Below are 14,801 nucleotides of genomic sequence, written 5' to 3'. Positions count from 1 at the left end.
ATTTCTCATATATTCCTATCAAATATATACACATACAGGTATATTTGCGTATTTATTTCGTTTAATCAAAAGAGTATAAACTTGTTGATATATTTTAAAAATAAATCAACAAAAATAACAAAGAATAAATAAATAAAACAGAATGAAAAAGGCACATAGAGTATATAGGACGATTATTACTATTTAGCTCATGTATTGTTACATGTTAAAATATGTTTTACTTTGAAATATTTTACCGGAAGTATCAGATTTCACGAGGACCTTGACAGTTAGTCAACGTTTTACCAACAACGGTATTTTTCTAAGTGAATGCACTGTAGATTGCAGCCATTTCTACCATCGGTGTTGTTTAGGGTAGAGGTCTCTCTCCACCTCTTGAAACACACTCAGGAATAACAACACCTCAGACCCCCACGTCCCCCGGTTCTCTCGGCTGGCTCCGCTGCCAGCTGAACCTCGTCGGGATGGATCCAGCGAGCCGATACCAAGTGGTGAGTGTGGACCGATGAAACCATAACACCGTGCGCTAGCTTTGGCCCGCTGTTACACGAAACAAGGCCCAGCTGGAGTTAAGACACTGCTATTTGTATGACTATTGTTGTTATTATTATTATTCACCATTCGAGTAGAAGTAGCGCTCTAACGTATAAAGCACAGCCCTGTTTATTTGAATGGTTACTTTTGTTATATTTGACTTTATTCACATCCTCGAATTGTTTTGTTATGACATTTTCAAGCACTTCCGCATCGGCTAGGCTAACGTTGGTTAGCCAGCCAAAATGAACCTCGTAGGCCATGGAAGTTAACATCCCACTAATCTGTGTGACACACTTAATATCATTTATAAAATCTCTGTTAAGTTAAATGACTGTTGACAAGCTAAAACAAGTGTAAACAAGCTTTGCTGTGAGTTTGAGCTCTACCAGGGTCATTTATTAGCTAGCTAATATTTAATGTAGCTTAACGGACCTTTATTGAGTCACAAGTGATATAAGCAAATGCATTCAAGTCCAATGGGCTAGTAAGAGTACTGTGAGGGAAATGATATTAATAGTTAAGTAAGTAATAACTAACCCGAGCAACATGGATGTTGAAACTGGCAACCTCACAATGTGTTAAACCCATAATAATAGTAGTAATAATAATAATAATAATATGGTTAAACGTGTTTAAACAAGGTATGTGCTGTTTTAAAAGTGCTTCCAGGCAAATACAGAAGCTTAGAGAATGGAAACAGTTCTGACCACTTTGACATAGAGTCCGCTTTGTGCTCTGCTGCCTGTGGTTCTGGGTATGTAAGTGATAATCCCAAAAGGATCCAGTATGAACTAAAGCCAATCAGCGCTGTGCTATAACTTTTCAATAACAATCCGAACAAAGTGCAGATTTCAACAATCGGTACCACACACATAACTCAAAGTTTAGGCAGTGGATTCTCAAGGATTATTTAGGTACAACACATTAAGGCCAAACTGATAAACGTCATCAGATGCTCATGGTTGTGGACACTCTGGTCTTATTATGTCTACACTTACACACTTTCCAGTCCTCCCCACATTTTGTCCCCGAGCCGTCTCATTCTTCTCTAAATAATACTTAGATTTCTCAGAGTACGGGTCACTGCAGCTCGGAGCATGAGTTCTGGGTATATTTGGACACACGAGGAGGCTTGTGGTTATGTTGTTAAGATGTTATGTAATCCCCTGTGCACGGGGGTGCGTTATGCTTTGTCCTTGATTCCGAGCCAGTTGTCAGCCACTCATTCACTCGCTGCCTTGTACATCGACCCTGCTTTTTTGAGAAGTTTATCTGCATGCTGACGGACACATTTCCCTTTAATTATGACTATATTACCGTGGTTATCAGTCGATTGAGCTCTCCTGTTATTAGTTACCTGTGGCTGACCTTTTAGTTCCTCGTCAGTCTGAAATCAGCTGTTATTACCAAGGGCGTTCACCCTTTTGTGGTAGTGTTAAAGCAAGAACATTGCAATTACTTCATGGAAAATGCCCAATTAAATAATTGATTTGGTGAACTTCCCTCAAACACATAATTATAACCTTATTCCGTGTCAAATTAAGGAACACAAAGAGCAAAAAAGCAAAATCTCATAATGTCACTGTCTAAAGTTGCATCCTAAATATTTTTTAAACCTCCTACATTGATAATTAGAATTCATAAATCTAATACAAATAAACTGAAGCAAGGTTAACACCACAACTGAAACAGCCAGCTCATGAAGGCATTTGACTGAAACATTAGAATTAGAAGGATTATGATGTTTGGTCTATTCACAGAACAACAGTACACCGTTTCATCCTGACTTGGCCTTCTAGAAATCTACTCTCGCTTATGTTGTTCAGAAATTTGTTTCACCTTCTCTGAACAAGTAGAACTTGCTCCGACAGCCACATGGAGATAACATTTGTTCATCTTTGGTTTGTATCAACAGTATAACACACGAGTAGTCTGTGGTTGTTTTCTGGCAATACTGGGTACAGTAACGTTATCCTCAAGGTGAAATACCAGTGTATAAACCATAGAGACACACCATTATATGTGCTGCTCATTTTTGACCTGATATAGGAATAAAAAACAATGAAGTGTTGTTTTTTTAATTGAGGTCAGTATCAGCTTTATTGTCATTATAGAGCACAAGGTTGTACGATGCTGTCTGGGTGTAAGTAAACTTTCTCAAGGGTGCCTCGATGGAAGACACAGACGGGTGAGGAATCCCTCCCTCACTTTGCGCACCCCGATTTCCAGTCAGCCGCTCTGTAACCATCATGTTCCCGTTGCCCCTCTGTAATTTCAGAGGGTGTTTGGCTCTTTGGTCTGGCAAAAATGAATGCGCTTAAGTCTGTAACTGACTCTCTCAGCTGCAGTGGGGGCACTCATTAACTGATTACATGTGTATCACTTTTCCAGAGACCTTCATCTGTTGACATGCTGATAGTCGCACATATCTGTGCTTATAGTGTCAACGGTGCAGTTCTTACTTTGCTTATTAGACATATGTACCCCAGTCATCTTATTCCAGCACAAATCAACAGTATAAATAACATTTAAATGTGTTATTCTGCATTGTAAATATTGTGGCAGCATTACAATAAAAGCCACCATGTGTTTTGCCAGTTTAGCAGTAAAATAATAGCCACAGTACTGATACATTGTAAAGAGAGTGAGCAGTCAACAGTGAACAGTAAAGCTGTCATCAATGAGATAAAATGGAGCTGGCTTACATTCCTGTAGGTAGTCTGAACCCACTGTGGGAATGGCAAACCCCATCACTACCATTAAAAACCACCATTTAGAGAGGTAATTACTTAGTTACTGAAAACACTGAATGGCTATTGCAGAAAAAAAGGCATAACGTAAACCATACAAAACTGGAGTTTGATATCATGAAATTATTAAAGAGTGTAACAAGACAAATTAAGCAGGAATAAAATCTTCATTCATCTTCTATCGCTTGTCCCTATCGGGGTCGCGGGGGGGCCTGGAGCCGATCCCAGCTGACATCAGGCGTGAGGCGGGGTCCACCCTGGACAGGACGCCAGTCTATCACAGGACACATAGAGACGAACAACCATTCACACTCACATCCACGCCTACAGACAATTTAGAGTCATCAATTAACCGAACACCTGCATGTCTTTGGACTGTGGGAGGAAACTGGAGAAGCCGGAGAAAACCCACGCTGACACGGGGAGAACATGCACAGAAGGGCCCCAGCCGGGATTCAAACCAGGAACCCTCTTGCTGTGAGGCGACAGTGCTAACCACCACTCCACCGTGACATCATGGGACTTTGATTTTCCCCCCAAAAATTGAAGATGGCTTGGGATTGTTGAACCCATGATAAATGGCTGATTGATGCATGGATGAAAGCCAGAAATGGTTGCAAGCATCTCCCAAGTGTTCAATGAAATAAACTTAATGAAGACATTACCTTCATCTTAAAACTGTAAAATAATTAATATGTAAAATACTGGGACGAATGGACTCTATACTAAAATGTAAGCCAGCACACACTGAATGTCAAAGTCGTTCCTGTACAAATATTGTGTCAACTGAGTCATTCAGCTTGAAAAGATCAATAGAAAAAGTAAATGAAAAAGAGAAAAATTCTGTTCAGCCTGACCCACATTCTGCGCCGACAAACAAAAAACGATTGTGCAAAGCTCATTTAGTTACATAATAACCAATGTCCGACTTTAAAGTATTTTCCAAATAGATGACTAAAATAACTTAACAATAACAACTTTTCTGCATAGTTGAACTTTTCCTCAGCTTTTAAAACCCATCCACTGTGCCTGCAGAAAATACAAGATTTTTTGGCAGTTTCAGAATCTTAGTACATTGTTAACATCCCCTGGAGCAGCCACACTTTTTGTCCGACGGATCAGCTGCTCTACTTGTTCCGAGTCCTCTAACCCACGTCTCATTCTCGTCTCTAGTTGCACAATGAAGACGACTCTTCAGAGGCCTCAACCAGCGAGCAGCCTTGCACTTCTGCCACAGCCCAGGCTGGTACGTCCAGCCAGGACCAGAGCCAGAGCCAGGCCCAGGCCGGCCCCATGACTGCCACAGCAGCAGGGGAAGCGTCGGGATCAAGCACTCAGGGGGAGGCAGAGCTACCCCCACCCCCTTACGCCTCCATTGACCTAGGAGCAACTGCTGCAGCACCCGGTGTGTATGGGATTACTTTCCATTTTATGGTTCCTCTAAATGAACATTTTTCTGAACTGCAACTTTAATCTTTCAAGTGTGGTTGCATGCTTCCAAAAATAGCAACAGCAGCAGTTTTGTGGCAACTTCTGGAGCGTCTTAATTCGCGAGTCAGTGTTGGTTTCCATGACTGCATCACCACATTATTGGTGTGTGCTACTTAGACAGATACTTCATGCGGTCCCATTTCATCCCTTTGTAACTCAGTCTTTTCCTTCTCCCTCATTACCACAGAGACTAGTTTCCGAAGTGACTTCCCAGTACCTCCGCCCTACAGCGTCGCCACATCACTGCCCACGTATGACGAAGCAGAGAAGGCTAAAGCAGCCGCCATGGCTACCTCCGCTGTGGAGGTGATGCCACGGGTGAGGACAAACGCTCACACACAGGCTCCTCTCGTTATTTCCCTTAGGGTTTCAACGGGCTTGTTTTATCAATGTCCTTTCAATGAAGCGTTATAAGTTCAAACCCAGGTTACATCATAACATTTGCAAGCTATTCTTGTATTGTGTATTCGTTTACTTGCACGTCCACAGGGTGGGGTTCACTTCAAAGCACACTACGTGTTAAGGACCCCTCCCAAGAGACACGTAAGGACAAAATAAAAGGTAGTAATTAGTCTTCATCACGTTTTTGTATTGTTTACGCAGCACACTGTGTCACATGAGTCATTTATTTTTAGATTTTTCAAGATACTTAGTTGCAAAGCCTGCAAATGAAATAGCTCTCAGGGTGAGGGAGTTCAGTCATGTTTTGCTTTCTGTTCCCTAAGCCGGTCTGTCTGCATATTTTTGTAACCAAACTTAAATGTGGTTTTTGTGCGTTCCCAGGACGATGAATTCCCTCCCAGAGATGATTTCAGTGACGCCGACCAGCTTCGAGTTGGGAATGACGGGATCTTCATGTTGGCCTTTTTCAGTAAGTCTGTCCCGTGTTAACATGTTAATGCTTCTGTTGTATCAGAAGAGGGCTGGAGTATTATTATTATTATTATTACTTTTAAAATGTAGTGTAATTAGAATAAACCTCATATATCAAAGTCAAACAAGGCCAACATTAAGATGATGATCATGCTGTGTTCCCCTTTTCTGTAAGTAATCCCAATCAACCTCTATCTCTAAAAGTCATTCTTATTCAACATTCATTTCCCAGTGCTCAAATAAAAAAAGAAGAAATTCACGGCTATTTTCAAAATAAAATATTGCAAAAATCTGAATAGTCATGGTTGTTTTCTTTCTTTTGTTGTTGTTGTTGTTGTGAAGCAAAATGACCAAGTGTCTTTGTGCCGGTCCCTCCAGTGGCCTTCCTGTTCAACTGGATCGGGTTCTGCCTGTCCTTCTGTCTGACCAATACCATCGCAGGGCGCTACGGAGCCATCTGTGGCTTCGGCCTTTCCCTCATCAAGTGGATTCTTATTGTGAGGGTATGTGTACTGTTTTTTGTCCTTGTTCCATTAAATTAGAACCTCTTATTATAAAAACCCTGAAAGTGATTATGTCTGTGTCCAGTTCTCTGAGTACTTCACCGGCTACTTCAACGGTCAATACTGGCTCTGGTGGATCTTCCTGTTGCTCGGTAAGTATATAGGATTTTTCTTTTTTTACTGAAAGGGCCCATACTTTGCTAATTTCAGGTTTACATCTTTTAACTTTTGGCTTCTACCAGAACATGTTTACCTGCGTTAATGTTCACCAAACAGTATTTTTCTCTTACTGAAAAATACAAACATTCTCACCCCGTCGGCTTCCGACACAGTTTCTGAATGCGGACTGTGTGCATTTCTCTGTTGCTTCAGCGCTTTGATACTTTCACAGTATTTATATAGCACCTTGTCTTGCTTTATCGGTCTTGAAGACGTGACGTAACGCCCTTTCAAAATATGATATCCGGATCCAAGCCGTTTCGAGTCTCATAAACAACGCAGCAGTGCTTTGTTCCCCGTTTTTCTAACAGATCTGAGTTTTGAAAAAAAAACGAAATTGTCATTTTACCTCTTTCTTATGGATGAGGGACGTCTTACTGAGGAAAGAGGTGACCGCAATTTTCGTCTGTTTTTTCTCACCTGAGCATTTGGACGCGGAAATCGTATTTTGAAAGGGTGTTACGTCAGACGTAACGGCCGGATATTTGAAAGAAAAAAACAAACATGGTATCTCAAAATTTTACAATATGGGACCTTAAAGTCCTTCTCCTTGCATCATTTTGCCGACTCTAAAGTGGACAGGGATCGTAAAGTGAACTGTGCTTTCTCTCCACAGGTCTCCTGCTGTTCTTCAGGGGTTTCGTTAACTATCTTAAAGTACGCAACATGTCAGAGAATATGGCCACCTCTCATCGAACACGCCTCTTCTTCCTCTACTAAAAGGTAAAGTTAAATATCTTGTGAAAATCTATTTAAAAAAAACACGGCCTCGCTGCTTGCTCTAATGATTTTCATTTGATTTCCTACAGGTTTCCACGCCATCACCATTCATTTCCAATGTGAAGCTCCCTCCCTTCCCCTCGAATGACCTGAGCGAGGAGCCTTGCAGTGAAGAGAGAACACGGGGAAGGAATGAAGGAAAGACGTAGGGAGAAAGTGTTACAAAGTTTTTAAAAGCAGAACGTGGCTCACTCTGAACTTCTGAACCAAGCCGAAAAATAAGTCTTTGATGATCAGATCTCTTCCCTGGCTTTGTTTTTCATCTTCTTTTAATTCTTAGCAGTTTGGAAAATCCAGACCCAAGTAAGCGTCATGTCTCTCAAGAGTAGGAGTGCTCTCGAGAGACATGAACATTGTTACGCAAAGCAAATTCAGCCAACTAAAATGAGATATCCAGAAGAGTCGTAGAGACACCGACTAAAAGCACAATGAAACTACTTCAACGAAACCAGCGTCTTAAATGTAGGACACACAACAGCAGCGGTAGCTCGTCTGCTATGATATTGCTTTCCCGAAACAAAACGTCAGTGTTATCAGCGCATGTTTGAATGAGAAAACCTGTCTATAAACATCTGGAATCTTAATATAGAATATGTACAGGAAGTGGAAACCTACTCTGAACCGCCCCTCCAGCTTTTTCTTTCTATCATGTCAGGCTTTCAAACTGAGTGCAGCCTGAGTGACCTTCTGCACATGAATATTCAGCCCCAGCACAAGCTTTGCCATTCCACATTTTTAAATTTTAGGGTTTTTTTAACAAGTCTTACTTTCACTGCGATGTAGCATTTTTACGCCCTCATTACTACTTTAGTGTGCATCATTCCACCATCCCAGCCTCTGTACTCCGAAAATAATTAGGAAGCCAAGACGATAAAAGGAAGGAAACCAGATATGCACTGGTTTACATATCACAGACCCTGATGCTTTTAGTGTTTTTAAACAAAACACAACTTCAGAGTCGCCCGGGCTTATTTTCCTTACTGTGACTACACAAAATATGACAGAAAAACAGCTTGGAATGAATTAACTCTATTTCTTAATGTCCAATTTTGTAAGACAACTAATCAGTTAAATTAAGTTCTAACATTTGAACCTTGGGACTTTTGAACTAATTTAAACAAGAAGAAACAACATGTTTCTTTTGCAATACTCTCCGAGCCACTGAACGGAAAAAGAGGACGGAAGTGGCGAGGCGGCCTATGAAGTCGGTAAAATGTGCATCTATTTACAAAAAGTACAGATTCACATATGGATACATGTGCCCAAACAGATGTCTAGAAATTGCTTTGTGCCCTTTCTTTGCCTTTTAATAATGACCTATGCAGTAAAGATGTTCATCCATCCATCGAATCATAGAAAAATGAAAGGTGGCTGCCTAACCACAACCAAAAGATAATCATCTGTTCTTAACCGTCTGTCTCCTTTCTGGGGTTCAGTTTACCACAAGAAATCTGATGATATGATAAACATCTGCTTTTCTTTCTTCTCAAACTCCACACTGACAAAACAGTGCTTTTAAGCTACCAAGGAGTAGAGCTCATCGGTGGAGCCTTCTTGGACAAATCAGTGTTTTTAGGCCACGCAGGCTGCTCCAGTCAGATTGGTGGAAAGTGGCCCGAAGGCAGGATTGCGTGGGAAGTGAGCTCCTGTTTCGGAGCTGTGGAAGTGGAAATGGAAATGATAATAAGCATTTCTAATACAACTGTTGCGTGCCAGGCACAGGGAAAACTCTTTGGAATACAAGAGTTGTATGCAATTTAGTTATGTGTAATGGCCTACAGTAGTCCACTGACCAGTCCACTTGAGGTGTAGTTGGATAGTTGAGTCATCTGAGATTGAGATCAAGTTCGGTCCAGACTGAAGCGGTTGTTAAGTTTTGGATCAAGCTGAGGTGCTCATTGAATAAGCTGCACAGCGTGTGTGGGTACTGTACACACTTGCCAACTTAATTATTTGAATGACCATTAAAACCAAAAAAATGCTATAAAAGCTATGAAAATGTCTTGGTTTTGCATGTTGTGCATGATTTAGAGAAACCCAACGCATTGATCTCTCTCCGGGATTTTGGCTTTTATGATTAGATTCAAATCTTCTTTTCATGGAGCGAGAAGCTTTTGGTGACGTAACAAAGCTCCCATTTGCAAGGTGGCTTCTGTGCGGAGAAAACGCCTCTTATCATGTGATGAACTGAGAACAATATCAGCATTTTCTCCCGAGTGTAACAGCGATTAAGTCAGGGGATACTGTCCTGTGTGAGTGTGAGTGCAGCAGTCTATATGAGCTTGACTGGACAAAGAAAAACATGCTTCTTTTTTTAGATTAGTTCTGTCATCCAGAAAATGAAATGTGTATATACCAGCTTCTGCCATAGTCATAATATTTGCACTTTGAAGAACTTCTGTACAGTATGATTTGTGAATCTGCTTAACTCGATGTGGTGGATAGAGAAATGAAAGAAAAAAAAAGTTATCGTAGCCAACAAAGTTTTACAACTGGAATTCTTAATCATCCCAAATGAATAATTTGCCTTTTGCACTTTTTATTTTTCAAAATGATATTGTTATCGTGTGTGTTGTTTTATTGCATTTAGCCTAAACTGTGACAGGTTAAGTAATGCCCAACTGTTTTAATGCCTTTCTTTTCGACTCTGGTCATATCCAACTAAAGCCTCTTTTAGCAATATCAAGGTCTTTCCGTGAACTAAAGCTCTGCTGCATGATTTATCCATCCGAATGAGTGGGGCAATATTGGGATTAATCTAGTACAGCTACATTTCTTTGTTTGTAAATAAATTAAGAAAACGAGACAGCAGCCAAACTATTTTCTTCGTCCAAGATAATCCTCGTAATGTCTTATGAAAAAGTTGTTATGCATTTATTGTTACTGGAACTAAATTGACAGATGATTTCTTGCAAAAATGCCAATAAAGTTCAAAAGCCTGCCGGTTAAGTTTCATGTTGGGTTCTCTTTTGTTTATTTGCACTTGAGTCCTATATTATGCTAATCTTCAGGTTCATACTTGTATTCTGGTTTTCTATTAGGACATGTTCACATGGTCTAATGTTCCAAAACTATGTGACATCACAACCGTACACCCCTGCCAGCTTGCATAAAGACAGTTTCTGAATACAGGCTGTGTGCATTTCTCTGTAAATTAATTTTTTTGATACTTTCACAATATTTATATCGCACCTCCAACTGCTTAACAATCAAAGAAGATCATTCATTCATTCATCTTCAACCGCTTGTCCCTATCGGGGTCGCAGGGGACTGGAGACGATCTCAGCTGACATCGGGTGTGAGGTGGGCTATCACAGAGCACATAGAGACAAACAACCATTCACACTCACACCTACGGGCAATTTAGAGTCATCAATTAACTCGCATGTCTTTGGAATATGGGAGGAAGCCGGAGAACCCAGAGAAAACCCACGCAGACACAGGGAGAACATGCAAACTCCACACAGAAGGGCCCCAGCCGGGATTCGAACCACAAAGGTGAGGCGACAGTGGTAACCACCACATCACCGTGCCGCCCTAATCACCGCATCATCATCTTCAATCAAAGAAGATGTGGATTCAAATTTTGCGGTATAAAAAATGTTGCCGGCGTACCTTTCAAGCAAGCTACTATTTGTGATGGATCCTCCTGTATTCAACCCTAGGCGTCCACATTTTCTACAGTCTGAGGCATGAACACTTACTGGCTGTCACCCGGTCAATCATCAGGTTCATTCTCTGCTGCTGCTTCTGCTGCTCTGAATGTGAAACTGACCTTAAACCAGCTTCACTGGCCATTCTCTGTTTTAATACCTACCCTGGCCTTCCCTTCATTGCTCAATCGAAAATCCAAACATGCATGTGTGCATCATCTTTATGGGATTTGGGTACACATTAGAGCTGTGCCACAAGAAAAGTCACGTAGACGGGGAAGTGAAGCTGTAAATATATTGTGCCAATAATGCCTCAATGCCATTCAGATAGCAGTTAAGAAGTGATTACTTTGGCTCATGACCAATGATGTTTCCATTATCCAAATGTACTTTATGTGTACTGCTTATTTGCAAATGTTACCAGGCTAACATGCTAAACTGAGATGTTGACCATGGCAAACATAAAACTGCTAAAGATCACCATGTTAGTATTATCTATGTGAGCATGTTAGCATTTAGCTCAAAGCACTGCACTGCACTGCACAGCAAGTGCCATTACTTACATTGCAGCAGTTTGTATTTATTAAATCCACTAGATGGAGACACATACTACTGCTAAGATTCTTCTGTAGTGTTTCATGTGCAGCTCAGTATACTTTTTTATTTGGGTCAAAATCAGTGCCAAAGCCTCACTCCAACTCAAGCGTGCCCTTCTTTATGTTTTTGTATTCACTGGGTTCCTGTTAACTTTATTGCTTCTTCCAAAATATGTCAACACTTCAGGACGACAATGGGTCGCATAGCCTCTTTTCTACCAAAAACATTCTTGTTGTTTTTTAGCTGATATAAAAAAAAAAGTGAAATAGCTCATCTGAGAAAATAAAGTCCTTTATATTCAATATATGTTTCATGAGTTTAGAGGCAAAGGGACTCCTCAACCGTATGCACGAGGCAGCATTAATATTCTCTGGGAGTGCAGGACCAGTCTGGGGTGATTGCAGTTGAATAGCTCTTGTGTCTTTGATGACATCTAAAAGTGATGCTATTGTTAAATATTGATTTAAAGGTTGCATATTGTAAAGAGTGAGAGGAAGGCGAGGCGTTATATAAATAAATAGTGTCAACGTACCAAAATGCTCAATCCACAGAAATGCACACAGCCTGTATACAGAAACTGAGCCTTTCGCAACTATACTATATATAGGAGGAAAGTGCTGCTACTGCACTTTTACAGTCATTCCCCGGCTGCAATGATGTTGCAGAGGAGTAGACTGGTATGAGGAAAATAATGTGTTTTTTTAAACATTAAAGTGTGTAAACATGTTCTAGTATAAACCCAAAATACAAGTGTAAACCTGAAAATGAGCTAAATATGGGAATTTTAAGTCTTGGAGTACAGGACCAGCGTGGGATCATTTCAACGGCTTTCAAACCTCAACGTCAAAGTATTCTAACATATTGATGTTATTAGACAGCTCATCGGTTTCATTGCTGATCTGATTACTTATTTTTAGGATTTAGACCATATAAAGTCTGCCATGCTACACTGGTGATTTGTGACTTATTTTACTCTTGTAGTTTTATTGAAGTTTAAATGGTAGTGTGACCTAACCACTGATCCCAGTTCAGAGAACCCACTCAGAAAGGCTTGATAAATGTAAGCCAGAGGCGCTTTAGCACTGCTCTTGGAGTGCTTTTTGCTCTCTGCTAGATCAATGTGTCCACACACCCCAATGCCTCTGGCTTTTAAGGCTGTCATTCCTCGCACTGCTGCTCATGTTAACATCTAAAATCTTGATTTTATGTGAGAAGACACCACTGGTCAGGGGACAGAAAAAACACTGATTCATTAAGTGGATCTCTGTCAGATTAAGACTTGACCAAACTAGATACACTGCTCAAAGTAACTTTTAGGTTGCAGCCTAAAATAAACATGATCTGATAAGTGAAAACTTTAAGTATCAGTATGTGTATAGCGTCAAAAAGGTATCTGACGATGGTTGCAAGATGGAAACATAGAGCTGGAGAGAGTCCCTCTTTCATCAGCCCAAAAATATTTACAGCCTAGTTTATTCTCCAAAAGCTGGTCAGTAAAATCTGAACGTATATGTATGAATTTATACAGTTGCACCATCAATCAAGCACTCCGCTAATATTATCCACAATGTCTTTTCATCAAAAGAATTTTCTGTGATTCAATTTTAAAAATCTAATCAAGACTCGGAGGCTAAAGCCATGCTAACAGCTTTGTTAATCTGTACTTGGGCACAGCAGTGCTTTGACCTAGATGCTAACATTAACATGCTAAAATGCTTATAATGACAATGCTAACCTAAAAAGCAGGTATAATGTTAATCATGTTTGCCATCTTATTTTAGCATGCTAACGTTGGCTAATTAACACTGAACAACGGGGGCGTTCCAATTCACATCCCACTAAGTATGCCAGAAGATGATTGAATATGTCCCAATACATGTCAAATTCAGTATGCCACAAATACCAGGGTGTGCTACTGCAGCCTGTTGGAGCTTTCAGTGTGCAAGCTAACATGCTTTCCTGGCTATTCTGACCCACAATCCTCTGCACGACTGAAGATACATCACATTGACAGAGCCGCAGGGAGAGCACAGACAGATGACGGCCTGATGACAGCTCATTGACTTTGGACTGCGATGGATATATGAGCGACAGGGTCAAAGTTCAAGGTGCAATGTTATGACAAAGTAGTATGACCTAATTGTATGCCTACATACAACAGTGCATACTTTGCCAGGGCAGTACAGTCAAAAAGAAAAATTGTGTAACTGGAACGCAGCAAATATTCAAAACTGTAGGGTTGGAATAATGTCATTGCACGTTTCACCACAGGAAGGCACTGTTTGCACACGTTCTCCTCTCTTATAGGAGCTGGCAAGTAAAACCACAGACTTTATGTTGAGGTTTGGCTCCAGTGGAGATGTTACAGGTTAAGTGCCTTGCATTAAGAGTGGGACGAGGTTCTTGTGATATTCATACTGCTGCAGGCACCAATCTTTATTGGGAAAACAAAACTGGGATCCAAATGCTGTTCACCCCATTGCCCTCTGCACCTCAGAGTAATGGACGGTAGTGACAAGTTCCATTAAGGTAGAGACCAAAAAGATTTGATCATGTTTTAGCCAATAAACGGAAAAAAAATATGATGATTCCAGTCCAGAAATCTGGACTTATGACCTCACTGAAGACCAAGTTTTGAGCACACCTCATACTGTGAGCACGGCGCCCCTATGTGCTAGACCGCGTTTGCTCGTTTACTGTGACACCCTTGAAGCGACAAGCTGTCTCCTGCCTCCTGACAGACAGAGCTCAGGTGTTACACTTCCCTTCCTGTGTAAATTATACACCAGGTTTTGATAGGTGTCACATTAGACACAGGATGTTGTAACCCCCCCCCCCCCACACACACACACACACACACACACACACAAACACCACTCTGCATCTCTCTCTTCCTCTTTTCGTTTTCATGTCACTGTCAACATCCATGTGAACTCCCTGAACTGACTCGACAACGGCAGCTTGCAACACCACAAAGCCATATACACTGTATATTCAAATGGTGCCAAACATAGTATGTGCTTTGTTTTTGATGTAAATGATCATTTAAAAAATCTGTGTAGTCCTGCGGTGTTGACGTAGCCGAAAACCATAGTAACACACAAACATACTGAATTATAATCAACGTTAGTGGAAGTTACACTGAGAATGAGTCGAGTAAAGGCCTCATTGCTGCAGGAAATACTGCAATTACTGCTTTAAGATTTTCTGGGAAGTGCACACCTATTGCTGATATTAGCCTTTAAGCAAAGACGGTAAAACTGAAAAAAGAGGAAAAAGAAAGAGGAGCTTACTTTGAACAGAGAAGCCTATTCACATAATGGGTTTATGTTCCCTACTTGCCTACCCGCCTGCCCCTGGCCCCAATCTGGCCTCCTCTCTTTTAGAAGGCCTTAATG

The 14,801-nt window shown here is 40.8% G+C and overlaps 1 protein-coding gene across 1 annotated transcript; it reads left to right on the top strand.

The window, feature by feature from the left end:
* Positions 1–291: 291 nt before the first annotated feature.
* Positions 292–10,108, top strand: ndfip2 (Nedd4 family interacting protein 2). Its single transcript, XM_083937875.1, has 8 exons — positions 292–491; positions 4,461–4,692; positions 4,966–5,096; positions 5,562–5,649; positions 6,030–6,154; positions 6,240–6,306; positions 6,990–7,096; positions 7,183–10,108. Exons 1-7 carry the CDS (start codon positions 465–467, stop codon positions 7,091–7,093), a joined length of 774 nt encoding a protein of 257 aa, XP_083794001.1. The 5' UTR covers positions 292–464; the 3' UTR covers positions 7,094–7,096; positions 7,183–10,108.
* Positions 10,109–14,801: the final 4,693 nt, after the last annotated feature.

This window comes from Echiichthys vipera (genome assembly GCF_963691815.1).
Source record: "Echiichthys vipera genome assembly, chromosome: 23".
Taxonomy (NCBI): domain Eukaryota; kingdom Metazoa; phylum Chordata; class Actinopteri; order Perciformes; family Trachinidae; genus Echiichthys; species Echiichthys vipera.
This window is presented reverse-complemented; position numbering and strand designations above follow the sequence as displayed.

Bases quoted from the DNA above. Each gene is read 5' to 3' on its own strand.
- ndfip2 (XM_083937875.1), top strand. From the start codon at position 465: ATGGATCCAGCGAGCCGATACCAAGTG. The intron at 4,693-4,965 runs GTGTGTATGGGA...TCATTACCACAG, and splicing joins AGCAACTGCTGCAGCACCCG to AGACTAGTTTCCGAAGTGAC. The intron at 5,097-5,561 runs GTGAGGACAAAC...GTGCGTTCCCAG, and splicing joins CTGTGGAGGTGATGCCACGG to GACGATGAATTCCCTCCCAG.